The following is a 26,925-nucleotide window of genomic DNA, read 5'->3' on the forward strand; positions in this document are numbered from 1 at the left end:
ACATTTTGCTAAGTTAAATCCGCTAGACAGGAAAGGAAAAACATGGTATAATTCCAGTTATATGAAACACCTATTTGAATAGTCACATTCATAGAGATGGAAAGCAGAATAATAGTTACCGGGGGCTAGGGGAGGTGATAATGGAGAGTTACTGTTTAATGGGTGCCAGATTTCAGTTTAGGATGATAGACAATTCCTCGAGAGGGATGGTGTTGATGGTTGCACAACAGTGTGAGTGACTTCACGTTACTGAATTGTATACTTGAAAATGGGTAAAATGGTAATTTTTACATTACATATACTTTACCACAATTTTTTTAAGGTAAAGAGAATCTATGTTGAATAAAAAATGTTTTGGAGCACCTTCACTGTTTGTTTAGGACTTCCAGGGTGTATGTGTGCATTCAGGACGAACTATACCCCTAGTCTTGACTCTCAGTCCTCATAGGACTCGTGGGTCCTTTCACTTTCTGCACAGTGGCCATGCACCTGAGCTTTTGTAGAGAACGGGCACTAAAACAGGTGATGAAGGTCAGTCTTTAGGACAGTCTGGGCCCTGAAGGCAATGAAGAGAATATCAGACACTGAGCACTTTCCTAATAAAGGGACCATAAAAACAATGTTACTCATATCTTTACCACTCCCTTCCATTTGGAAAAACCCATGTGACAAACCAGATCTGTACTTGAATTTTGCAATGGATGGAAGCCTAAGGGTTTGTTGTTAGAGTGTTTTATAACAACAGTGAGGATATAGGATGAGTCAGGATGCAGTACTAAAAACCAGAATTGACCCATATGCTACACTGTGCAAATCTGACTTCGTTTATGAGGAAGCAGAGGTAAACTGTGCAATGGTTTAATGTACTCTTTTCTCAGATAGAGGAATTGTTAAAGCTGAACATGGTGCAATAAACTTGACTCTTCTGAGAGTCATAGGTCTTCACAGCTACATTTCTGCAAGAATAAAACCAACTTACTGTCCCCCAGAGTAGCTCATGCAGTCGCTGCTGGTGATGCACATTTGACATAATCATGGTAGTTTCTCCAGGCTAGAACATATCTAACCAGTGACTACTTTTGACGTACTAGAAACGAGATCATCCAGTCATGCTTTGTAGGATGGGTTGATCTCATTCCAGTTAGGTTCTAACTCCTCAAAGATAAGAACGTTCCAAGTAAAGGCCTGAGCACCCAGCTAAACACTGAGACTTTAACTAGCCCTTTCTCTGGATGACCTGTTCTGTCCCAACACCCTTTTAAGGTTCTGTCCTTGTGATGGCAGAATCTGAGTTGTCTTCTTTGAGTTGGTTCCATGATGTTGTTTCAAGTTTCACATTTTCTAAGTTAGTATGCCACTTCATAGGGGTGTGCCAGATGGCATACAAAGTGAAAAATAGTGTTTTTTTCTACCTTTTCTATTTTATTAAATTCTTCCAGGGCTTTTGTGACAGTGGAGGATGGTCGGACCTCACAATCCTTGTCAGATTGCTACCTTGAAGCTATCACAAGGTCCCGCTTCCCGCGAGTCTCGTGATGGGGAAAGATGAAACAAACTTTCTCTACCAAATTCCTTTTCCCAAATAAGACTCTTTTGAGGGGGAGCATAGAAGTAGAAACACAGTTGGTGTTTAAGGGACTTCAGCTGGAATTGGAATGAGCATTTGGATTCTTTTAGGTATATAGATGGACAAAGTTTTCTGCACTAGAATTCCATTATTTAGCAGAACAGTGTTTCTGGGAAGGCCCAGGTACACCTGATTTTATTATCTGCCTCAGCAAATCCCACATCTGCCCTGGGCCCTATCAGTAAAGAACAGTAGGATCAGATCCTGACTGGAGAGCTCAGTGGTGAAGCACATGAATACAGAGAAGGACCATGAGGGTTTCAGCCCTCACTCCAGGACTCAGCCCCCACTCCAGGTGCTTCGGGACAAGTGACTTCTCATCATGTTCTTTCCTAATCTGTAAAGTTAGTGCCTACCTCACAGTGTCGTGAAAGTTAAATGAGCTACTCTACAAAGTACTTAGAACAATTCCCAGCATGTAGGCACATCTAAGTGTAGCTCTATTACAATTGCCATGTAAACTAATTTAGGATTCTCATAATTGTTTGCTCACCATCTTGGGAGATACTTTAGCCGGCAAGTTATATGATTAATTGCACGTTACTATTAATCACAGGTAGCTGGTAATAGGCTCTTTGTTTGAATTTCATAGGTATCTAAATGTGTTGCTTTCCAGCGTTAGGATTCACCATTGTCAAATTTGCAGTTTGCTGATTAGACTATTCACTTTTTCTCAAGATAGAATTTTGCGCGTTTCTTCTATTGTGCCTTTTCATTTTTCTCTTAATAATGAAATTACTTAAATTCATCATATCACTTAAATTGAGTTTGGTTATAAAAAGAATCCAACAAAACACAAGAAGTACAAAAGAGCATTTAATGTAATTACATAAAATTATCGTTAGCTGTTGTATTGCACATGGTGAGATCCTAACCTCTATTCCTCATTCTTAAAGTGGGTGAACAATCTGTTTTTGCCACCTTTGTAGCATGCTTTTAAGCCTCAAGTAACACGCTACTCATGAATCACGTCGGCAACAGAGAAGTGTTATACAAAAGTAAGGCTGACAGAAGTCCTGACTGAAACTGACCCAACACAGTCCTAAAGCCCTGACCCAAACAGTGCCTTAAAACCACACACTTGCCCTTCCTGGTGATTAAGTTTGTATTTTGTATTTTATAACACATTAATAACTTCTTAGTATTTTGCAGTGTGTCAAGGTAACTATTTCTTTGGTTAAAATGCTTTCGATAAGGTTGTTAACAATCCAATTTAGTGGAAGACTTTTGAGCAGACAGAATAATTCTACTGAATATCAAATAATTTTAAATTCTTTTTTTTTTTTTTTAACCTTCATCTCTTTTCGCTTGAAATAGGAGATCAGTGCAGTTAATTATCGAACTATCCAAGCCTCACACTTCGGGACAGACAAGATGACCCATATCAACATACCCGGATGGAAATCAGATGGAAAATGGCAGCAAGACATGTGCAATGTATGATGTGAATAAACTCTTCCCTCTACTAGATAAAAGCTCTATGTTTAATGGGAATGAACTTCACACACATTAATGCCCATTCGTGGAAATCCCTCCATTCAGTTACTCACATTGTCCTTGTCCCAAAGGCCCCAAGTGAATTATCCATTTCCCATTTATGCTCACTTATTATGAATCGCATAGATTATAAGGGGAGCATATTTTTTTTAATAATTATTCTTTGATAAATTCTCACTTTTGACAAAAGATTAAATGATGCGATAAATTTCTCACTTAAGGGCGAAATTTTCCAGGTTCACTCCAAGAAATTAATTTTCCTCTCTGATACTCGAGATTAATAGAGTGCTAACATAGTAAGCAATTATTTATAAGGCCATATAGTATAGTAGAGTCAGGCCGCCTGAATTCATACCATGGTTCTACTTACTATGATCCTGGGCAAGTTTAATTAATCTATTTGTGCTTCCGATTCCGTATCTGTAACTGGGGATGAAATCAGTTCATATATGTAAAAGGGTTAGGACGGGACCTAGCATGTAATAGGTTTTCAGTACCTGGTAGTGTTATTTCTTATTATGGAATCCCCTGTTCGGTCACTTTGGTTTTCTTCAATTCTTATCTCTCCGAGACTTATAATAAATCTTTGCCCCAGGTGCTACTCAAAGTAGAAGATGTGAACTGCATTAACGTAGACTGGATTAACGGTTCACTGGAGTATATCCATGCGGTAAACAACCTCCGCGTTGTCGGTGCCGAGGTGGCATATCTTACTGATGTTCTCATGGTAAGAAAAGTTGAGTGTTAAATTTTTTTTTAATATTTGTTTGTTTTTGAGAGAGAGAGAGAGAGTCAGAGCGTGAGTGGGGGAGGGGCAGAGAGAGGGGGGGAGACACAGAATCCGAAGCAGGCTCCAGGCTCTGAGCACAGAGCCCCATGCGGGACCCAGACTCACGTTAAGATCATGACCTGAGCCAAAGTTGGACGTTTAACCAACCGAGACACCCAGGTGCCCCAAAAGTTGATTTTTTCAAAAATTATGTGTAATTGGTTTTGCATCATAACACCAAGAATTTGGGTCAGTTGTATGGCTTTTATATCAGCTTACACAAATTCTGAACAGGTGGGATACTATAAGCATTCCTGTAAGGTGACTGGAAAAGGGAAATTACTTCTTGGGAAAGAAGCGCCTGTGGTTCTACAAAGCGCCACTTGGTGGCAGTGTCCCTTCACAGGCTCCTCACCAAATGCTTCTCCACCCCCACCCCCAAGGTCGCCTCCTGGGTCAACTCGCAGGACCCTCTCATGCTGGGTAGTTTTCGTTGCATTGTAAACCTATCTTTGATGATTAGAAACTGTTCGCCTCTGATGAATGTTATTTGTTTAGAATGTGAAATACATTTTCCTACAGAAATTGGGTTCTACGGCAGTGAATTAGTTAGGTCTGTAGTCCAGTCCAGGCACAATGACCTATACGTTTTCTAAAAGAATCAAATAGACGTTGCTATTTATGAGGGATATACCCTGAGACATTTATAAATCTCCGAATGCCCTACCATAATGGAAAGTAATTTCCCACCATAAAATGCAGTGAAGGAAAATCTAAAGATTTATGACCCTTTCAGACTGTTAAGGAGGGTTCATTCATTCACTCAACAAAGATTTTTCTCTGCACTTGCTGTGGGCTGGGCACTGTTCTAGTCCCCGAAGGTACACGGCAAGCGAGACTGTGTTCCTGCTCTGACAAAGCATGGGGACGGTGCTGCGAATGAGTCCAAGGCAACGGGGTGGAGAGAGACTGGAGCCACAGCTAACCTAGATGGGAGGCCATGGGAGGTGATATTGGGACCCCGAGCGCAGTGAGGGGTCAGGGAGCCAAGTACTCACCTGCGCCCCCACACTGCTCGGCAGCTCTTCCTGCTGTCAAAGGAGACCAGGGCACAAGGAGGTACTTAGAATGGGTCCTTGTACCCAAAGGATGAAATCAGATTCATCTCCTCTTTGAGAAAAAGTCGTCCTAAACTTTCGTGAATTGTTTTGTTGACCCTGAGGCCTGAGCTGTGGACTTTTCTAGGGCCCAGACAAAAAGTAGGAGTGGCTCGTAGGAGAGGAAACGTTTGTTGCACTGAAGGGGAAAGCATTTGCTGAGCTAAATGTGCCGGAAATTGATGGAGACAGAGGAGGGGAAGACTGAGGGTGAGGAGGGCTGATCTCAGATACCAGGGCTGGAGAGGAACCCAGGAAAGAAAGCAGAGATTTCAAAGGACGGCAGCAGTGGAGGGTAGGCTGCCTAAGGACCAGGTGACACCCTGGGCAGCCATTCACGTGTGAACCAGAGAGAAAATACTCTTTATAAAGCAGCACAGATTATTGTCATTACTGTCATTATTTTCCATCACTGCAAAAATAAAAAGTGGAACATTTGATCAAATGACACATTTATCCAAGTGAAGGCGATTGCTTGATATTCACTATTATCATGAAGAGAACTTGAAGCTTAGATAAAACTAAAAATGCGTGCTCCTTTGTTCCCCTTTAAGTTGAGTGTGTGTGTGTGTGTGTGTGTGTGTGTGTGTAACGCTTAGGGACATAGCCATTTTGTGAACATTCTTAAAAACTCCTCTTTGAAGACCAAAGTCATCCCAGACATTTGCTCAAGTCGCCTTCAACTGGAGGAGACAGACACAGGTAGGGTAGGTAACAGCCTGGGTCTGACTGCATTCGGCCTATACTGGGAGGATGCTGGAAGGGTTGGGTCTCAGGAAGAATGGACATGGGCTGAGAGCCACAGATGCCATTTCTGGGCTGTTCTTTTCCGGAGGGCCTTGAGGCTGCTTAGCACAGCGGGAAGAACCTGACAGGAGCCATTCCTCCAGGCCTGCCTGGTGCTTGCTCCTGCAGCCAGACGAGGAAGTGGGTGGATGTGGGGGTCACGTTGTCACCTGACTGGTCCCCAGGCTGTGTGTGAGAAGGACAATTATGCCAAGCATATGTCAAGAACATGTAAGCCGCTCCACGTGGTCTTTTAAAAATACTTGTTCTGTTTTCCTTTAAAATCCCTACCAGAAAAAGTTTGGATATTCTCCTTCAAAAGTGCACTTGATTGGCCACAGCGTGGGAGCACATCTGGCTGGGGAAGCTGGGTCAAGGGTACCAGGCCTTGGAAGAATAACTGGTAAGCTTGCGCTGGAGTTGGGCCTTGAATTTGTTGACGCACAAAATCAAGTATCTGACGCACCGCGTGAAGTAGCAGAAGCGCATGTAAGGTAGGAGAAAACGGGACTCAACTGAAGCAAAACATAAAAGTGCTTTCAAAGTATGAGCGTGCAGATCCACGTTCAGGAGTGTTCGCTCAGCATTATCTGGGGCAGCAAAAGTCATGGCAACTGTGACCGCCCAGCTGTGGAGGGTGGCTGGCGCATTCTGACACACACACCATGCTTTGCAACGCTGCACCACTAGCTGATACAGAGGATGAGTTAGAGCCCGGCTGATGGTCCTGGAATGGCGTCTGGGACGCATCTGGGTCGCCGCTCACAATGGGTGCTGCCTCTGTGGGACTCGTTGAAGGCCTGTGCCCAGGCTGTTCCGGTTGCTAAAATGGTGGGTGTTCCTCCTGGATACACCGTTAAGTCTAAAAACAAATCGCAGAGGCAAGTGTGGACGATGAATTAGTATGAATTAGTTTATACTGTGGATTCGGTTTTTTGAGGATGATAATTAATCATATCCGTTCCCTGCACTCTGACTTCCAAGATGGATGGAGATGGAAATATCAGCTCCAACATCAACGGGTTGGGCTGGCCTCTGTCTCCTCTGCCTTCCCAGCCAACAACGCTCTGTGGGCACGCGCCACGTCTCCCTGTCTGCTTTTCACCTCTCCGTGCCCTGGCCCTGGACCCGGTTCAGGCTCTCTTCGTCTCTAGCCTGGATTTGGCCGCTCGCGGCTGGTCCCCCAGCCCAGTCCCCCACAAGTGCTGCCAAGTCATCATGTTTCCAAATACAGGCCGTGTCACTCACTGCTGGAACTTTCCACTGCCCAAAGCCTCTTAGCTGGTGATAGAAATAGTTCATGTTTCATTGGGGCCTTTCATAGTTCTGTGCCCTAGCGCATGCTATTGCCTAAACAGCCACTATTCATCCTTCAAGATCCATTTCAAAAGCACCTTCCTCAGGCTGAGCTAATTCTCTGTGCTTACCATCCCCTTTGAAATATGCCTCTATTATATCTGGAAATGCAACCATTGTATTGCATGGTCTTACAATTATTCATGCACCTGTCATTTTTGATAGACTCTGAACTACCTAGAAAGTCTCCCTCACCCCCACCCTACCCGGGCACATACGAGGCACACATTTCCTGTCGGTTAAAACAATATACATACATACATACACACACATACATACATATGCTTTAAATTCAAATTTGAACATTACGTATTTTTTTTCCTAAAACTAGTTAAGAACTCCAAATTGGGTACAAAGGGTTTTGCCTCTGCAGCTCTTAGTACAGCAGGTTTTTTCCCACTGAACGCTTCTTCTTTCTCCTAGTTCCCAAATCCCAGCCCTAGCACCAGCCCACTGCCACCCTTCTTTCTGGGGATAATAAACTGTATTTTTATTCTGAAGTCATTGGGTAGCAAAAATCCCCCTTCGCTCTAAGTTTTCAGGCCTGGGGAAAGAAGAAATGGGCACAGTGTGTGAAGTCAGAAGTTCATGGGGCCTACCCAACCTTGAGCATGTCAGCCATAAATGAAAGGGAAGAATATTGCTGTTCATGTATTGAAAATCACACTGGGTTACAATAAATTTATGAAGATTTTGCCTTTCTCAATTTTGATTCCAAAAATCAGAAACTGTCTAACTCCAATTTTTTTCCTGCCAAGTGAATTACCCTGTTGAGTAAATAGAAAACACAACATTTTTTTAAATCTTTATTTCTTTGGGGGAGAGAGAGCACAAGTGGGGGAGGGCCAGAGAGAGGGGCGCACAGAGGATCGGGCTCCTTGCTGACAACAGCAAGCCTGATGTGGGGCTCAAACTCACAAACCGTGAGATCATGACCTGAGCTAAAGTTGGACACGCAACCAACTGAGCTCCCCAGGCACCCCAGGAAATGATGCATTTTTAAATGTCTCTAAAGTCCAAAGATTGCTATAATTTGGATGTTCTGATCTATATTCCTTCCGAGTGGTTAATTTTTGAACAATCATGTTCCTTGAGACCAAAGAACTGAACTTCAAGAAAGATACTAGCTTTATAATAAAACCAGTTAAAAGCAAAATTAAACGATAGATTTTTTTAAGTTTATTTACAGAAAGAGAGAGTAAGCATGAGCAGGGGAGGGGCAGAGAGGGAGAGAGAGAAGCTCAAGCAGGCTCCATGCTGTCAGCGCAGAGCCCGAAGCAGGGCTTGATCCCATGAACCGAGAGATCATGACCTGAGCCAAAATCAAGAGTCTGACGCGTAACCTACCGAGCCACCCGCGTGCCCCTAAATGATAGATTTTAAGACACCCGTAAGTTGAACCTTCTGTTGCCTTTCCTCCAGAGACACGCTAGAACCAAAAATCCAGGATCCTCTCTTCCCTGCTATTTGCCTGTCCTCCGATCGATAGAGTCTGAAGTGTGTCTGCTATATTTGGATACATCTCTACAGGGCTCTTGACTCCATCAGAAGTTTGTAACTAACCAGTGATTGTACACTAAACACACAGACAGCCAGACAGACTTCCTAAAGTTGAAGGTTGATTATGAGGCAGGTAAATGCTGCTGTGTCCCAGGAGTGTGGTGTGCAAACATTCACTTCCCACTCGTGCCACATGTCCCCAGGGGGCTGTGCTCTGGGGTCCTCTCCAATCTAGGATCCAGTCTCCACTTCACAGCAAAAAGATTTTGCCAAAATATAGATAGATCTCTCCTGTTGCAAACTTGTGAGAGCTTCCCATTGCCAACCAGATCACGTCCAAACCCTTTCCCATGGTTCCGGTTACATCCGGCTCCTGCTTATAGTGCTGTCTTCATCTTTCACCCAGTTCTAAAGCTCTGCACACCAGCCTCAAAATCCGGTTCACTATATAGTTTCCCAGATGTGCTTAACTGCCTCACCTGGAGGCCATGGAGAGTCTCTTTCTTACCCCCGGAGGTCTGCTGACCCCTCTTTACCCTGGCAGACTCTTCTGGGCCCTCAGACCTCTGCTTGTATTTCCCATCTCCAGCAGAAGAAGCATGCCCCAATTTCCCAAGACTGGTTTACATGTCACTTCCCTGTGCTTGCAAAAGACCAATGCTCACCTCTGTCTCTGCACTGAGCGGATTGAGGTGCCTTCCTCACCAGATGGAAAAATCCTTGAGGACAAGTCTAGGCCTCATTCCTTGCATCCAAGTGCTAAACCTGGCACATATTAAGTGCTCGATAAATAATTGTCAGATGTGTAAATGAGTAGGTACGTGAATGGTCATAACATCTTAGGGACCTCTAGATATCTTTCCTTTATCTTTATTAGACATTTGAACAGGAGACGGTGGGCTGAGGGCATAGACACCTGGGCTCTTAGTCTATTTTGCCTCCAATGTATGGTGACCTTGTCAAGTCACTGCACTTTCCTGGACGTCAAGCTTTTCATTTGTGATATAATGAAGTGAAACTAAGTGAGCCATAGCTGAAAACTAGGATTCGGTTACTTTAAGTGTGTGGCTTTGTAGATTCACGTTTACGCATTGAAGAGCTCTTATCTTTTATTTTTGTTTTTACGTACAGATGTTGCTTTTGAGATCATCCGCAATCCATAAGTTTAATTATGAATATGGTAGTCTCTGTACAGACCCAGAATAGCCTCTTTGATTTTTCTGACTTTATTGGCTATGTTGCCATTGACTAGATACAGCCCTTCTTGTATATAGGAATCTGGTATTGTAATATATAGAGACCTGCATTTATATACTCAATTTGTATATCTATACTTTGCCTTGGGTGGTGTTTGACCTATTCATTCCTATTCCTTATAGGAATGAATACCTTGCCTTTATCATCTGTACTTCCAAAAGAACACTATCAGTATCCTCTTGTATAGAACATGTTTTGGCTTAAAAGACATTATGCTTTCTCCCAGGGTTGGACCCAGCTGGGCCATATTTCCACAACACTCCGAATGAAGTTAGGCTGGACCCTTCAGATGCCAACTTTGTTGATGTTATTCATACAAATGCAGTTCGCTTACTCTTTGAGTTTGGTAAGTTTTTAACACAAACAGAAACTACACTGAAGAGTGGAAGAGAATTCTAGAAGCACTTATCCTGCTTTTAACGATTTCAGGTGCTGGGACTATTAATGCTTGTGGTCACCTTGACTTTTACCCAAATGGAGGGAAGCACATGCCAGGATGTGAAGACTTAATTACACCTTTGTTTAGCTTTGATTTCAATACTTATAAGGAAGGTAAATACTTTCTAAACTATGAAGCTGGCTATTATATATTCAGCTCCCTCGTTGGACAGGATCCACACCCTTTTGCACATAATATACTATAAAAACACACTTTCGTGCAAAACACAGTCACATGTATGAAGCTCCCACCGGTTGTGAGATCTGCAAAATCGGTGTCTGTGTCTTAGTTATCTTCACATCCCCAGGTCCTATCAGAATATCGCACATATTGTAGGCACTCAGTATAAACAGGGAGGATGTGCTCATTCATTTAACAAATATGTATTGAGAGTGCCTACTATGTGCCAGGCATTATTCCAGGAGCAGCAGATGTAGGAGTGAATACAAAACACAAAAACCCCTCCCTGATGGAGCTAATATTCTAATTTGCTAGAAAAACAAATAACAGAGTAAGGAGACAAAGCAAAGCATAGAATAGAATATGAGGTGTGGGTGATAGTAGAGGTTGAGTGGGGAGAGGAGATTCTTGATAGGGTGGCCAGGGAGTCCTTACTGACAAGATGGCCTAAAGGAGTTAGCCATGTGGATACCCGGGAGAAAGGCATTCGAGGCCAATGGGTAGGAGGCAGCAAGTGCAAAGGGCCTGCGGTAGGGGCCTGCCTGGGAAGTTCATGGCAGTGAGGAGCCTACTGTGGTTGGCGTAAATTGAAAGAGGAGAATAGTAGGCATGAGGTTGGAAAAGGAACAGGGGCAGAGGGAGATAATGCAGGGCTTTATAAACCATAGTAAAGGTTTCAGCTTTTACTCAATTGAGTTGGGAGCCATGGGAGGATTTTGAGCAGAGGAGAGATACGGTTTGACTTAGTTTTTAACAGAATCACTATCGATCCACAATTTAAATTAATCACAAATTAAACAAATAGTATTTAGCCCTTTATAATAGTTTCCAGTAACAATAATACCTATAGAGCTCTTGGTAATAAGGCACCAAAAATTATTATTTGGGGATTTCATTTTTCTCTATATCTACATATTACCATCATGTAAATAGTGAAACATATCACACAATAATATATAAAATACACGATAGTAGAATGTATGATGATGTGATAATAAATGGATTACCCTAAATCTCACTATCTGATTCCATGTGGTCAGAATATCTAGATGATTTAATTATTTCAACTTCCAGTTGGCTGGTGTAGTGGAAAGAGACACAGATATGACACTGAGAGTAGCTTGAATTTCCTCTTCTCTAGAGACAACTTTCAAAGTTTTAATATCTGTTCAGAAAAATAAACGTGATTAGAAGTCTGTTTGCAATGCCTTCTGAAGGAAAGAAACAAGTAGTGAATTACAGATACTCAAAATGAGAAAGCCAATTCCATCTAGAAGAGAGAAGCAAAATTCATTGAAATAAGGCCTATTATAAAAATTATTTGTCTTCTTATTTTCCATATTATGACTTAAAACCCTTTCTATTAGGATAAAATATAGATCATAATATTTCTTTATGTAAGTATATACATACACAGGACATTTGAAATTCTGTAAAGAATTAATTCAAGTAAAATACATTGATCACAAGCTATCATTTTAAGACATCATAAAATTCCCTACAACTTTATTTAAGTATGTGTATCATTCATGTTATGATTTAGAAGAGTTTGAAGATATTAAGATATTCTATTTTACATTTGTTACTAAGAAACCATTTACTTTTAAAATTTGTATTTTCCTATATGCTAGTGAACCATCTGGTCTAAATCACAATTATAAACATAAATCTGAACACAAAAAGGCCTGATGTAAGAGAAGTCCTTGTTAAAATATATATATATAATGCCAATTATTGATCTCTGCTTTCTGAAATTACCCTGTCTCAATTATCTATTGCATGATAAACCATAATGGCTTCAAAGAACAATGGTTTTATTGCCCATTGTTCTGAGGGTCAAGATTCAGGCAGAGCTCTGCAGAGACTTTGCTTTGTGATGCGAGTCATGTGATTGCATCCAGTTGGGGGCTGCAGTAGGTGGGAAGGTCCAACATGGTCTTCCATTATCTGGGGTCTTGGTACTGGTTTGTCTCAAGTGGTCTCTTATCCTTCAGGGCCTTTCTTCCCAGCCAATTAACCAGGATTGCTTAACATAAAAACTGGGTTCTAAGAAAGCAAAAGTGGATTCTAGAAAGCCTCTTAAGACTGAGAACCTGAACTTGCACAGGTCAATTTCTCCATGTTTCTGTTGGTCCAAGCAAATCACAAGATTAGCTAGTAATCCAGGGTGGGGAGAGTGTGTGAAAAAAAAAAACAGCTCCTTGTTCTTGAAAGGAAGAATGGTAACCTGATACTGCAAAGGGGTGAGGACCTAAAAAAAGAGTGACTCATTGGAGGCCTCTATTGTAGTATAATGATCTACCACACATACTAAAACAAAATCTAACTTCTCAAAGGTCAGCCAAGCTGTGTAGAAGAATGGTCCATGCCAGACATGTTGCTATACAAGATAAAGAGCATAAATGACTAGAATACTATGATAACTTCAGAATGCACAAATGTATTTAGGTATGCCTCATTATTGCAACAATCTTAACTATTAGTGGCGATAATGTCATGCCTGACAATGACAAAACTAATTTGTCCTTAGCATTCTTTATAATACCTCTTACCTATCACACCTGGAAGGTCAGCTGAGGCTGTGCACCGGCCGGTTAATGTTGCTGTTGCTGGCTGTTTTGTGATTGAACAGGAGGGAGTTCAGCCTTCCTGCAGAAACAGAGAGAGAGAGGCAGAGAAGTAATGGGTCTAAGGTAGAGACGCTGTGTGCACAAGAATACTTAAAGCCCTAAGTCAAAGATCCGGGAGGCATTGAAGATATTAGTATCCAAACACAGAGTCATCTGTGGTTGCGTGTGTTTATTTACCCTGCTTGAATGTCCCTTGAGATTCACACAAAGAATTCTTTGATACAAAGAAAATGATACGTAACATTGATAAATATCGTGCAATATACAAGCCTGCATACAAGATCTGGCTCTCTAGACTTCCCAAGTCAATAATCTGTTTTTTTTTTTAAGTTACTTTTCTAAGAAATGGTTCACACCATCAGCTATCAGTTCATCAGTTTACTGCTATCTATTAATTGGAAATTGTCTTCACAGAAGTGGCTTCCTTCTTTGATTGCAACCATGCCCGAAGTCATCGCTTTTATATTGAAAGCATCCTCAATCCTGATGCATTTATTGCTTATCCTTGTAGATCCTACAGATCTTTTAAAGCGGTAAGTAAAGCATTTTGTAGTGCAACTTAATTAGCAAGTCGGTTTTTGAAGCACGATCAGCCAACTAAAAATTAGTGCTTTGAGTATGTGGCAAAAAATGCATCTGCCATTTGGGGAAATAATAGGTTCTTTCTCTGTGCAGAGTACTGAACAGTAGCTGGGTTGCTAAAGGGCTTAAATAACTAAACCAACCATTTGTATTCTGGTTGTTTCAGCTCTTTTGAAGATTATATCCAGTTTTGCGTTTGGGGCCATTTGTTATGGGGTAATTAGATGCTACTGCGTAACAGACGTAAGTTCAGGGCAAAAATTTTTCTGTGTCTATATTTTAAATGTCATCTTCAAAGATGCCCTGAGAAGGCTGAACCAATCAATAGCTACAACGAAATATGTTACTATTTACTTGGAACGTGAAAATTATTTTCTTAAAATTTAATTATTTATACAGAGCAAAACTAAGGCACAGATAGCTCACAGGAGCTCCACACAGATCAATAAGGGGACAAAATACCAAATCTGATTTTGCTCGAGTCATAAAGTGCACAGTGCCAGATCTGAGCTCAATGTATTTTTCATTTGGTTATCACTATGAGAAGGAGAAAGAAAATCTATTTTGTAGTGAAAAGTGGAAAAGATTTTCCTTCTGATGCTTTAGAGACCTAAACTCCCTGTTTTATCAGGGTAGAAAAATGTGGGGTTTCCAGCTGAAGTTTATGGTAAGTAATAGCACTTTGTGAATAAGTGCAGTGTTTAGACAGGAATAAGCCTTTCCCTGCTCTTACAGAGCGAGGTGACTGGATGCCCTCAGGCCACCTTCTCTGTCTCCCCAGCCGGTTCTTGCTCATGGCATGCCCAAGAACTGCCATGCTCAGGAAGCTTGCCAGCCAAACACTGGCGTTTCCCCAGGAACCTCGTTCTACCCCACCTCCTCAACCTTCCGGCCCCAGATGCTGCTCTGAGTGGCTGAAGGGATCTTGGCATTTACTATACGAAGGCAGGTGGAAGAGGCCCTCGGCGTCACAGTATATTCAGAGATAATGGGGTGCAATCTGTGAGATTAGAGAAATTGAGGCTCTTGTGCCACATGGTTGCTAATTATGGCTACAAACTAGAGAACAGGGAGTCAATGTCCTTGACCCGTTTTATTGTGCTTCTAACCAGTCATAAAAAGGAAGTGAAATGAAATGAAATAAAATAAATAGAACAGAATAAAATAGAGCAAAATAAAATAGAATAAAACAAAAGAAATTAAAATAAAATAGAATAGAATAGAATAGAATAGAATAGAATAGAATAGAATAGAATAGAATAAACAGGAATTCTAGTACGAGGCTATGTGGTTCACAGTCTTGCTCCATCACTTATTAGACATTGGATGAATTAAATTTAACTTCTGTGCACTTCAGTTTCTTCATCTGTTAAACAGGGAGACTAAAAGCACCATAACAACAAAGGGAACTTGTAAGGATTAATTGAGTTAAATGCACATAAAGTGCTTAAAAAGTGCCTGACACGTGGTAAGCTCTTAATAAATAGGAGCTCATTTATTATTGTTAGAATGTTTCTTCATTAAAATAGAGTTTTACATGGGATATTTTACGATCATCTTAACCTAAATGTCCATGGTTTATAAATCTGAACGTTCGAATCCTAAAATAACGAATAAAAAACTTGAAACACCGCTATGCAGATTTTTTCAAGTTAACATTTTGTCAGTTTTGCTTTAGATTTCAAAATGTACAGATAAAATTGAACTACCTAACATTCCCTTCACGCCGTGTTTGAAGTGTTTGAAGTGAATCCAATATTCTATCAAATAAATAGTATTATACTGTATCTTTCTGGATTTGCTTTTTTTGTTAAATTTTATAAATTTGAGATCGAGGGGCACCTGGGTGGCTCAGTCGATTGGGCACCTGGCTTCGGATCAGGACGTGATCTCATGGTTCATGAGTTGGAGCCCTGCACTGGGCTCACTGTCAGCACAGAGCCCGCCTAGGATCCTCTGTCCCCTTGTCTCTCTGCCCCTCTCCCGTGTGTACATGATGCCTGTGCTCTCTCTCTCTCTCTCTCTCTCTCTCTCTCTCTGTCTCAAAAATAAATAAACATTAAAAATTGTTTAAAATAAAATAAAATAAATTTGAGATCTCCACTGATATATGTAGATCTAATGTATTTATTTCAGAGAAATCAACCACAATTTGTTTATTCATTCCCCTACTAATGGGCATTTTGGTTGTTTCCAGTTTTTGTTATTAAAAGCAACTTGTAGTAAGCACTTCTGTATGTCTGCTAGTGTGTGTGTGTAGAAGTCTCTTTATGGAAGGCAATACAAGCGAAATCGTCAAAGCATATGTGCATTCCTGTCTTTATTAGACATTATCAGTCAATTTATATTCCCCACAGGAGCAAATGAGAATCCCACACTCCATGTCTTCACCACTACTTGATATCGCCAATTTTTTTTAATTTTTGCAAATCTGCTGAGTATGAGATTGTATGTTGATTTCATTAGCACGTCCCTGACACCTAGTAAGACTGAGCATAGTTATTGACTATTTGACTTCCCTCTTCTATGGCTTGTCTGTTCATATCACTTATTTATGTTTCTAATAGGCCATTTTTTTCCCTCTGTTACTTTTGTTTTCCTTGGTTTTGTTTTTGCAAACGGGATGGCCTATTAGGCAACTTAGTCATTTTTTTTTTCAGATGTTTATTTTTGAGAGAGAAAGGGCATGTGCGTGAGGGGGAGGAGCAGAGAGAGGGGGACAGAGGATCTGAAGCAGGTTCCATGCTGACAGCAGAGAGCCCCATGCCGGGCTCGAACTCACAAACTGGGAGATCATGACTTAAGCTGAAGTTTGACGCTTAATCGACTGAGCCACCCTGGCATCCCAACAGCTTAGTCATTTTGAAATGCATATGCTTTAGTTAAATTTCAAAGATTTATCATAGTTTAATAATATATTAGGAGTTTATTGAAGGTCAACATTGCTAATTACATTTCTAACTACCTCTTATTTTCTGTCACCAGGGAAATTGCTTCCATTGTCCCAAAGAAGGCTGCCCAACAATGGGTCATTTTGCTGATAGATTTCACCTCAAAAGTATGCAGCCTAATAGATCGTATTATTTTTTAAACACAGGCACTCTTTCCCCATTTGCCCGTAAGTATTGTAGCTCAGTTTTATTGTAATGCTTCAAGGTACTTATCTTTAAAAATTCAACAGTTTTTACTGAGTGTCTACTAAATAACTGGGCGCTGGGCCAGACTCCGAGGATGCAGTGAGGAGACTAGTGGGGAGTTTCAATCCCGAATAATAAACGTGGTGGGAGACACGCAAGGGAGGAACTTCCACAACCACGTCAAGGGAGCTTTCTGAGGGAAGGTGATTTCTAAGCTGACTCCTGAAAGATGAGTAAGAGAGAGAAGGAAATGGGAGCGTTCCAGTAGGAAGGAAGTACACATTTCAGTGCCATGAGGTGAGAGAGAACTAAATCAGAAAGAAGATTCCCCCAACAGGACTGGAGAGACCAGGAGGACAGTAATATGAGATGAGGCAAGAGAAATAAATTAAGTCAGGTAATGAAATCGTGTGCCATGTGGGGAGTTTGGACTTCATCTACGAACTAATGGAAAGCCACCGAAGGTGTTAAGGTGACCGGATTGGTTTCTTAAAAGATGATTCTCGTTGCTGCATGGATTAGAGGGACACAAGATGGAAGCAGAATGACCTGTTAGAACGAGTGTTGCCTCACCACCATGTGAAGGGATGGATGTGTTCACTAACCGGAGAGTGGTGATCATTTCACAAGATATGTATATCATTCTATGTATATCACACTGGACACTTACACAGTGCTATAGGTCAGTTACGTCTCAGTAAAGCTGGACAGAAAGGTAGGAGAAGCGGAGAGAGTACAGAGATGGTTGGGAGGCAGAAGCAAAAATGGAACTCGGTGAATGGATTTGAGGGATGCAGAAAGTCAAGAAGTCAAGGATGATTCTGACTAGCTGGATGAAGGTTTTGAGAGGCCCTGGGATGTGGGAGCGTGTGCGCCCGGGAGGCAGTCAGAGGTATGGGACACGGAAGATGCATCACCAAAAACACTAAAAGGTCAGATGAGAGGGGGGCCCAAAGGGCTCATGGGGTGAAGCCCCACTGCTGTCACTGGGAACATGGGGCGAGCGGTCTCAGTGGAGACGTGACAGTGAGATGGGCTGAGGAGGGAAGGACAACTCTGGCAACCGTGAAGGCAGGAACTGAAAGTTCTCTCTTGTAGGTTTTTTTTCCCCTTTCAGACATTTTCAAACAATTTTTGGAAGAATTGCATTTTTTTCAACGTGTTGTTAAACATACAACCATTTCAGGATTCACAATGAAAGATCTGTTTCGTTCTAGATTTTTTAAAAAGTCACCCTTGGCCACTTGCAAGGGATTTATTCTGCTGGCAGGCTTTGTACTGCCCCAGACCTGCATTAACCCGGCATTCTGAGCGCAGAGCCCTGCGGGAGAGGAAGGAAGGCTCACTTTGCTTCTCAATATAAAAGCACAGACCCTCTTGCCCAATAGGCATTCTAGATTTGTTCTGGAGCAGTTGCCAGACCATGGCCAATAAAAACCTGGCTGTGCAAAGCATACATGCTGCAGAATACAAATGTAATAGACGAAAGGAAACACCCATATCCGTTTTAAAAAGACATAAAAATGCCTCGAAAATTAAAGAATTTTCTTGAAAGAATGTCATTCCACTATTTACTTTTGTAAAATGAAAATATGCACATTTATATGTATTTTAAAGGCAGTGTTTCACCCAATTCACTCAAGTTATATAAAGTTGTCTTTTTTCGTGAACATGAACAGCCTCATTCAAGGCTGAGAGTTGAGTTCACATCCATGTGCTCTGAAGGTCATGCTTTTCTCATGTTTTCACCTCTCCATTTTCTCTCTCTTTTTTTTAAATTTCCAGGTTGGAGTCACAAATTATCTGTCAGACTCGACGGAAACAATGTCACCCAAGGGAGCATGTTTCTCCGTGTAGGTGGAACCACTGGGAAAACAGAGGCATTGGTGATAGCCAGGTAGGCCAGGGCCAAGGGCGAGGAAGCAGCAGGTGGCACAGCACTGAGCATTTGGTCAGACTGGCTCGTTCGGCAGCTCGGTCTTTTCCTAGAGCAGAACACCACATGGCTGGCAGGCCACATTTGCCTTTTCTTTCCACTTCATGTTTTCCAGGCATAAAATAGAAATCATGGTATCTGTGGCTCCAACTACAAACAGAAAATGTTGGAAAATGATGGCAGATGCAGACAATAAAGCAAGTGGACTATAAACAAGATATATTGTTAATTCAGTCCATTAATATCATATAGATTTGAGCATATGTTTTTGCTTGTGTAGATTCAACTTACTTTTGGAATAAGACATTTATATATAAATTGCCAGATTGCTAAGAAGCTGAGTAGTACCCACAGATATAGGACATGTGTTGGAATAGTCAAAGGCGGGAATAATTCGGTAGAGACGTTCACTGTGTACCTTTGGCTGAAGTCCCCTTTTATCCGGAGTTTTCCTAAATCTTTCCTTTGGTGAGCCTTAGCATTTTTGCGTAACATATTTCACTTTTGTCGTTTAATTCTGTAATCCATTTCTGAATTAACATTATGCACGCCAATTAGATGCTACCTTTTGGTAAACCAATCAATGGATTCGATTTTTGCCTCTACGCTTTCCATCATCTTCAAATAGTGGGCAGAGGTATGAAAAACACAGATTTTATGGTTACTTGTCAGTCGAAGGATGCAACAGATTAATCGCTCTGGCAATCTGTGCACATCATCTTGCCTCAGTGCTGCTGCTTGTACATATGGGTTCAGTTGGTGGTCATCTGGATCCTGGCCAATGCACAGGCTCCAGCCCACCCTTCGAACCCTGTCTCCCACCATTTGACTTTGTTCATCTTCAGCTCAGCCACATTACCCTGATTGCACTCCCCAGCATTGACTAGATCCCACCCTTTCCTCCCTTCCTGACTTCATCCATGCTGTTCCTTTCTTCCAAATACCCTTCCCTGTCTTAGCATATCTCATTTCTGCCTGTTCTTCATGTCTGCATTAAGCAGTCCTCTGAGAGCAGTTCAATACAATCATGTGCCTGTGGCTCTGAGGCCCAACGAATATTGCCTAACACTGGACAGTTTGAGCTCTGCAGAGAGGCACCTGACCCGGGGCAGGTAGGGACAGATAGGTGTTCTTGCCCCCTTAAAAACGCATAAGAATATTTGGACATCTCTGCGTTTCTTTTGCAAAAATCTAAAGAAGCTACTTGTCATCTTGTGGCATAGGCATCCGATCCTCTTTTAAGGATAATTCAGCATTTCTGGTTCACAGTAGATGTCTCACCTTGAAACGCAATCAGTTAAATGCATTTGCATGGTACCTATTCCTATGTTTCAGTCAAGTGCCAAGAGTCTGGCCCCTCCCTGTGGATTATATTTTAGTCATTGGGGCTTCTAATGACGCTGTTATGAAGGAACGGATGGTAGGTTCACACTGAGTGAAGGCAGTTCAGGGCAACAGGAAGATTATCCTTAAGAATTCGGAAGAAAAGCTGCCTCCTGATAATTAAAGCAATTAATTCGACATGAAATGGAGTAAGACAGGCCCTAGGAATAGCACCATTCATTCATTTACTCAACAAACAAACCTTTGAATGCCCACTGTGTGCCAGGAATTGTTCTGATGGCTAAGGATACAGCCATAGGTCCTATTCTTGTGGAACCTATCTTCCAGTTAGAGGAGATAGGCATTACAATGAAATTAACAAAGGAAGAGGGAAACAACAGGAATGAGGAAATCTCATCTGGTCTAATTTGGGCTTGGATTAGGTATGCCCTATGCCTCAAAATAATCCACCTCTCTCTCTTCTATGGCCGTGTTCAGCAAAACATCTTTTGATGACTAGTTTGGATACCTGATTCTTTTTATCCAGATAAAGAAGTTACCAGGGAAAGAGTTGGAATACTAGTAAAGAGAAAGCACTTCCCCACTGTGAACTGGATAGATCAGATTTCTGTGAATTTAGCTCCTCCTTGACAGTTTGATCATTTCCTGGGGTCAATAAAATCTGGTTCCTGATACTATAAAGCCAAGACCAGACCTTTCATTGTAGAAACCCCATCAAGATAATGCCTCTCCAGGCATCCCCCAACATGAACTAGTCAAGCCTCCCTTTTACCTCACCCTTGTTTCAAGCTTCATAACCATGCTATTCTACGATGCTTATCAATATGAACGAAAAGAATAAATCTCCTACAAGCAAATGCCAGCAAATGCAACTTTCTCTTTCATGGTACCACAGATGTTCTTTGACTACACCGTCAAGAATACCCAAGGCAAGCTTTTGAGTCTAATTTTTCTGTTTACAGTGGAACACTTAAGCCAGGCATGACTTATACAAAATTAATTGACGCAGACGTTAATGTTGGAAATGTTACCAATATCGAGTTCTTTTGGAAGGAACTTTTGTTTGGACACTCTCAGAATAAGTTGGGAGCAGAAATGGTGATAGATATATCTGGAAAATATGGATACGAGTAAGTATTACTTTTTCCTTTTTTAAAAATTTTAGTGGTATCGAAAACCTACATATAATTTGAAATTTGCAACCAGCCTACAAATTTGTATATCTTGAAATTTTATAATTAAAAAAAGTAAATTATTTAAGAAACCAATATTATATTTGCAAAAGTGTTTACAAAATAATAATTGCTCATTAAATTAGATCTCCCATGTCTCTCTTTCCCACTAGACTATATTAATATCCTTTTTTTTCTCGTAAAATTTTTCAGATCTACCTTCTGTAGCCAGGACATTATGGGACCCAATATTGCTCAGATCCTGAAGCCATGCCAATCTCAGATACAGTCTTGATGGATTTATTTAATGGGAGCAGTGAAAGAAAGAATCTCCTTCTAGCTGGTATCCGAACCAAACTTGGCCTTTGTGAATGACATAGACAAGTACAGTTGTTGTTGCTTTTTATATAGAATTTTTTTCTCACTGATAAACTTTGTAAGTGCCTTAAAAACAGACTGAGTCCTAGGACAGGGTATGGTATGGTAATCTGAAGGAATCTGAGTATCAGTGACAAAATAAAGCTGTGTGGGAATTTCCCTGAATGAGAAGAGGAGAGGCCCAAGTGTGCTGGAATAAATTCACTGGGCAAAAGCGAGACTCTGGTTGAGTATTTGAAGTACGTTTTGAGTATTTCCAGGTCAAATAATCATTGTTCTAAAATGATTTAAAGAATATTTATTCTGTTGTTAAATCTTGCTAAGACAAATTATGACTATAGTTCATGATATATAGTGATGATAACCCTGTGGGTTAATATGCTTATGTATTAATAATGAAAACCGATGAGAGTACATTAGTATTTCCAAGTTGTTCCTTGGTCTTCAGGTGTATGTAAAGTAAACGAGATTTGGGGGGCCTATCTGTGATGTGTACACCAGTTAGCAATAGGCCCTGAGGATCATCAGCCCCTTCTCTAGAAACTTCCCTGCCAGGGGAGAATTACTCCTCTCTGGGCCTTGTAAGTTCCATAGCAAAATTGCATTTAACCTAAAGGCAGCATTTCACTTGTAAAGCACTTGACTATCCCTTTGTGTTTGCAATAAAGTACTGTAATATTTAAATGTACCAATTTTTTAAAAAAATTCCTTCCATCTTTTGTAATTCAGTTGTCCTTATCCATGGCAAATGACAGATGAACGTTTTTATTTGCTCTGTTTTCTAATGGGTTCAGTGGTTAGCCCGCAGCACTCTACTGTAAATGTTGTTAAAAAGAAATGATGACAGATCCTCTGCAGAAGTTTTCTTGATTCTCCTTGATGCCTTAATGCCAAGTCAACCTCAAGAAGAGGCCCCCGGATGTACTTAAACTTGTGTTGGGGCAGACAGTAGATAACAAAATGGGGTGGCTCTTTCCCACTGTGCAAATAGGAGCTAGCCGACTGATGGGAGCCCAAGACTCGCTGGAAGGAGGGAAGGAGCTGCAGACACATTTGGCAGGGTCTGGGGTCTGGTCGATCAACTGCTCTCTGGTGGGCGTGTCAGCCCCAGGCCTTGGCCGGTGCAGGAGCAGGACGGCCATGAGCAGCCCCATGGGAGAGTCCGAGCCCTCCTAACACTGTGGCAGACCCAGCACACCTTGGCAACCTGGCGGTAGAGTCTGCCCCCTGGCTCTGGGGACAAGAAACCTTCCTGTGAAAGCAGCTGTCCTGAGCCTGCGCTGTTCCCCGCTCAGCCTTTCTTTCTTTCAAAAACCAGCAGGAAGAGTTCTGGATCAAGTCACAGCATGAGGCTCCATGAGTCCTGGCCTGCCTCCTTGCCCAAGAGGCTTCTTGGCTGCTTCTTTCTAAGCTTGAAAAGACGAATGGGAACCAATTAACTTCTGGAAACCCTATTTTAATGAAGTGCAAACTTTCCATTCCATAGATCTTACTGTCTGTCCTTTTTTGTCCCCCCTGCATATTAGAATGTTGTGAGGATGAAAAACTGTGCATGAGCTATGTAGGCAAAGGGATTCTGAAAGTTTAGAGTGACAGCATTATTTTCTGTGTGTATCGTTCCCTAGGAAAACACAAAAAAAATGACTCCCTTTCTCTCTGAGTGCCCTGCGTTACGGTAACTTAGCATTTTGAGCCAGCAGATGTTGGCGCAAGGAGTTTTAAGAAATTCTTCTGCTCCTTGGATGACCTACCGTTAATGCTGAAGACTGATTTCCAATCCAGTGAGCCATTTACTTCCTCCACACTCATTGTCATTGACTCACTCAGACCTTGTCATCATGTCACCCCAAATGCCCACTTCCAAAATTGTTAATGTGAGCGTCCCCCTCTCTGACCACAACTGTGTCCCTTCAGGCTCACTGACATTCTCAGACCTCCTGGTGACTTCTGATCCATTTCCATTACCCATCTACTTTCTCGAAATCCACCAACCAAACCTTTTCCTTTCCATCCCAGCTTAAAGTGCATGATAATTTAGTTCAGTAATAATACCTATAATGCCCTAAACCCCATCTCTTTTTTTCTGTATCCTGTTAAGCAAAACTTCTACCTAAATGCACCAGGGTTCCCTTTCTGTAGGCAGCACCCGGACCGTTGAGTCCTACAGAGACAGTCACATCACGGGAGGGCTGATATAACTATAAATCAGCCATCAACACTGTCTTAAATTCTACCTGTTTTTGTTGTTGTTGTTTAATGTCCACGTTATACCTCCTACCCTGAATTCTCCCCCTACTTTATACAGAAAACAGAGGTCATCAGAGAATAAATCTCCCCTCTTTATTTACTTATTTAATTAATTGATGTATTTATTTACTTGTTTGTTTTTTAGAGAGAGGACGAGTGGGGGAAAGGGGCAAAGGGAGAGACAAAATCCCAAGCAGGCTCCGTGCTCAGCACTGAGCCTGATGCAGGGCTGAATCCCATGACCCTGGGATCATCACTTGAGCCAAAATCAAGAGTCAGATGCTCCCCTGAGCCACCCAGGCGCCCCTCCCTTCTTTTGATCCAAATCTATCAACTACGTACATCGGCCATCCATCCCATCCTTTTTCACTCTAGTAAGGAAGAGCTCCCCCTTCTCCCATCCAAGGTCAATGTCTGCCCCATGCATTGACTCTCACCCTCCCCTGCTTTCTTGGGTATTGATTACATCTCCTTCTTTTGTATACGCAACCTCTCATTGCATCAGATTTTTAAAAGCCTAGGTCTCTCCCATGGGGGAAAAATTGTGTTCAACCCTAAATTGCCCTCTACTCCCATCTGACCTCAGAACGACTCTCCCCAACATTCCCGGCAACCGCCAATCACTAAGTTGAATAGGAAATCTTGTTCATTTATTCTATCCTTCAGCAGAATTCAGCCCTGTTGTCAACTACCCCCTGCTCTCTTGCTTCTCAAAATTAAAAAAAAATTATTTTTGATTTTTACTTTTCATTGTAGAAGTTTTCAGATATGCATAGCAACAGAGAAGTCGGTTAAATAGAACCCCCAGGTTCTTGTCAAATAGTTCAACGATTTTCAAATTTTGCCAATTTATGAGTGTGTGCACAAACACACACTCCCTGTTTTTGTTGTGTTTGTTTTTTGTTAGAATAATTTAAACCAAATTCTAGGCATAATACTATTTCTTCCATTTATACTTCAAATCGCTTAACATTGCTGCAATATCCGTTTTATAAAGATTTAACAATAATCATTTTTAAATGAACTTCAGATTAACTGGGAAAAAAATGAACAGTAATTCCTTAATATCATCTTAGACTGAGATTGTTTTTAAATTTCCAAGATTTCCTGAAAAATGTCTTTGGGCAGTGAGTTTGTTTAAACTGGGAACCAAGCAAAATCCAAACACTGCCTCCAATTGACTTGTCCCAAGTCTCTTTTTTTTTTTTTTTTTCCTATAACAATTCCTCCTTCCCCTTCCTGCACACTAGTTATTAAATAAACCAGGTCACTCGTCCTGTACATTTTCTCACATTTAACCGATGGAACCCTCTTGGTATCGTTTCCCACATTTCTCTCCTGTAAATTAATTCTTAGGCTGAGAGATGTGACGAGGTTCAGGTTCTTCCATGCTGGGCAGTGGGGACTGAGCACCTGCCTACCGGCCTGTGAGATGGGCAGTTTCTGCACCTGACCTGCAGCTCTGTCTTGCTCGCTCATGCTTTCTCTCTTTCTCTTTTTATTTCAAGGATAATGTATATGGTAGCACTTTATATATTGGAAAGGGCGATACCAATTAAAGTCATGGGTAGAATAGAATATCGGATGGCAGGGAACCTGGTTGCTAAAACATCAGGCTAAGAGGAGAAAGTGCGTGGAAGAAGGTCCGCAAGAGTTTGTGCTCTGGGAAGAGTGGAGGAAAGGACATATGGCCTTGTGAAGATCCAGTGACCGCAAGAGGCACTGAACTCTGCCCTCTGGCCGGGGCTGGAGGAAGCAGATACTAAAGGGTCCTGCAGAAGCTGAGGAAAATTCAGATATCCAGTGGCGTTGTGTGACTGTGTCCCCCGGGGTTCCTCAGATCAGAGTGAACAATAGGAATTTCCCTGCTGAATAGAGCCCTCCGGTTTTGTTGACTCTGCAACTCTCCAGAACGAGCCCAGGGCATCAGGAACAGGGATGTCTGCCAAGTTATTGTTTCCCAGCCTCTTAAAACCTCGGCTCTTGCTAGATAAACAGAAAAATCCCCTGTCCCTCCTGGGGTCTTTACTCCTCCACTTGGGAAAAATCAATCTTTTTTCATATACCTTCTGACTAAAAAGATTTTGTAAATCCTCACTTTCTGTAACTCGTGTAATAAAAATGATAGGTATGCCTTGCCTGTGTTACGTTTTTTGTTCCCCAAATACATACTTATAACACAAGATGGGCTTCTTTATTTTATGCACGCTTCTCTAAAAGTTCTGCTGTATGTGATTTAAGTCTCAGACTCAAGAGAGTGGAGCTTCTATTAGATTTCATTCCAATATGAGAGAGGCTAAATGTCCACGTAGACTGAGCCAAAGATGTGGGGCAAATGTTTACTTCTTTGCGAAGCCTATTTGTTTATGTTTGTGTGTTGCAAACATTTAGCCTTTACATAGTCACATATTTTTCCTTTCTGTCCATAGGCTTTTTTTTTTTATTCATTGAACAAACATTTACTGAGTTCACCTTCTGTTGTCTTCACGTGCCTGGCACTGTGCTCAGTAGCAAGTTATATGTGAAACAAGAGCTGGGCCCTGCTCTCACGGTGTGCGCAGCACCAACAGGGGCACAGGAAAGGAGATCCTTGATTAGAATTCATCATGACAAGCTCTTGTGATAGAAGCGGGCACAGAAGTGAGAGAAGCAAAGAAAAGACTGCTCTTCTCATCTTCACCCTCTGCTCCATGATCTGTTGTGGAAGCCAAAACAGACAGAAATCATTAAGGTTTCACCTCTGAATTCTGTGGTTACTACATATATTATTTCACGTGATTCCAGTTCGGAATTCGGTGTACTTTATTTTTACAATAGCTAAGATCCCGGAGAAATAGAACTGGAATTTCGCTGACCCATACACATGCACACACGCACACACACGCACGCACACACACACATCCGGGTCTGTTGACTGTGAACTGTGGCCAG

The 26,925-nt window shown here is 41.6% G+C and overlaps 1 protein-coding gene across 2 annotated transcripts in view; it reads left to right on the top strand.

Moving 5' to 3' along the window:
* PNLIPRP3 (pancreatic lipase related protein 3) overlaps nt 1–23,232 on the top strand; it is a 35,213-nt gene extending 11,981 nt beyond the window's left edge. The window contains exons 3-12 of one of the 2 annotated variants that reach the window (XM_019459552.2): nt 2,945–3,064; nt 3,720–3,851; nt 6,131–6,239; nt 10,176–10,295; nt 10,379–10,501; nt 13,613–13,731; nt 16,766–16,898; nt 18,703–18,814; nt 21,160–21,327; nt 21,583–23,232. In XM_019459552.2, coding sequence (XP_019315097.2) covers nt 2,945–3,064; nt 3,720–3,851; nt 6,131–6,239; nt 10,176–10,295; nt 10,379–10,501; nt 13,613–13,731; nt 16,766–16,898; nt 18,703–18,814; nt 21,160–21,327; nt 21,583–21,664 — 1,218 coding nt within the window. In that variant the 3' untranslated portion in view covers nt 21,665–23,232. The remainder of the gene's footprint in view (nt 1–2,944; nt 3,065–3,719; nt 3,852–6,130; nt 6,240–10,175; nt 10,296–10,378; nt 10,502–13,612; nt 13,732–16,765; nt 16,899–18,702; nt 18,815–21,159; nt 21,328–21,582) is intronic. The other variant, XM_019459553.2, reaches the window with a different exon arrangement.
* Nucleotides 23,233–26,925: the final 3,693 nt, after the last annotated feature.

Source organism: Panthera pardus, unplaced genomic scaffold (genome assembly GCF_024362965.1).
Source record: "Panthera pardus isolate Hobbes unplaced genomic scaffold, ASM2436296v1 HiC_scaffold_22, whole genome shotgun sequence".
NCBI lineage: Eukaryota > Metazoa > Chordata > Mammalia > Carnivora > Felidae > Panthera > Panthera pardus.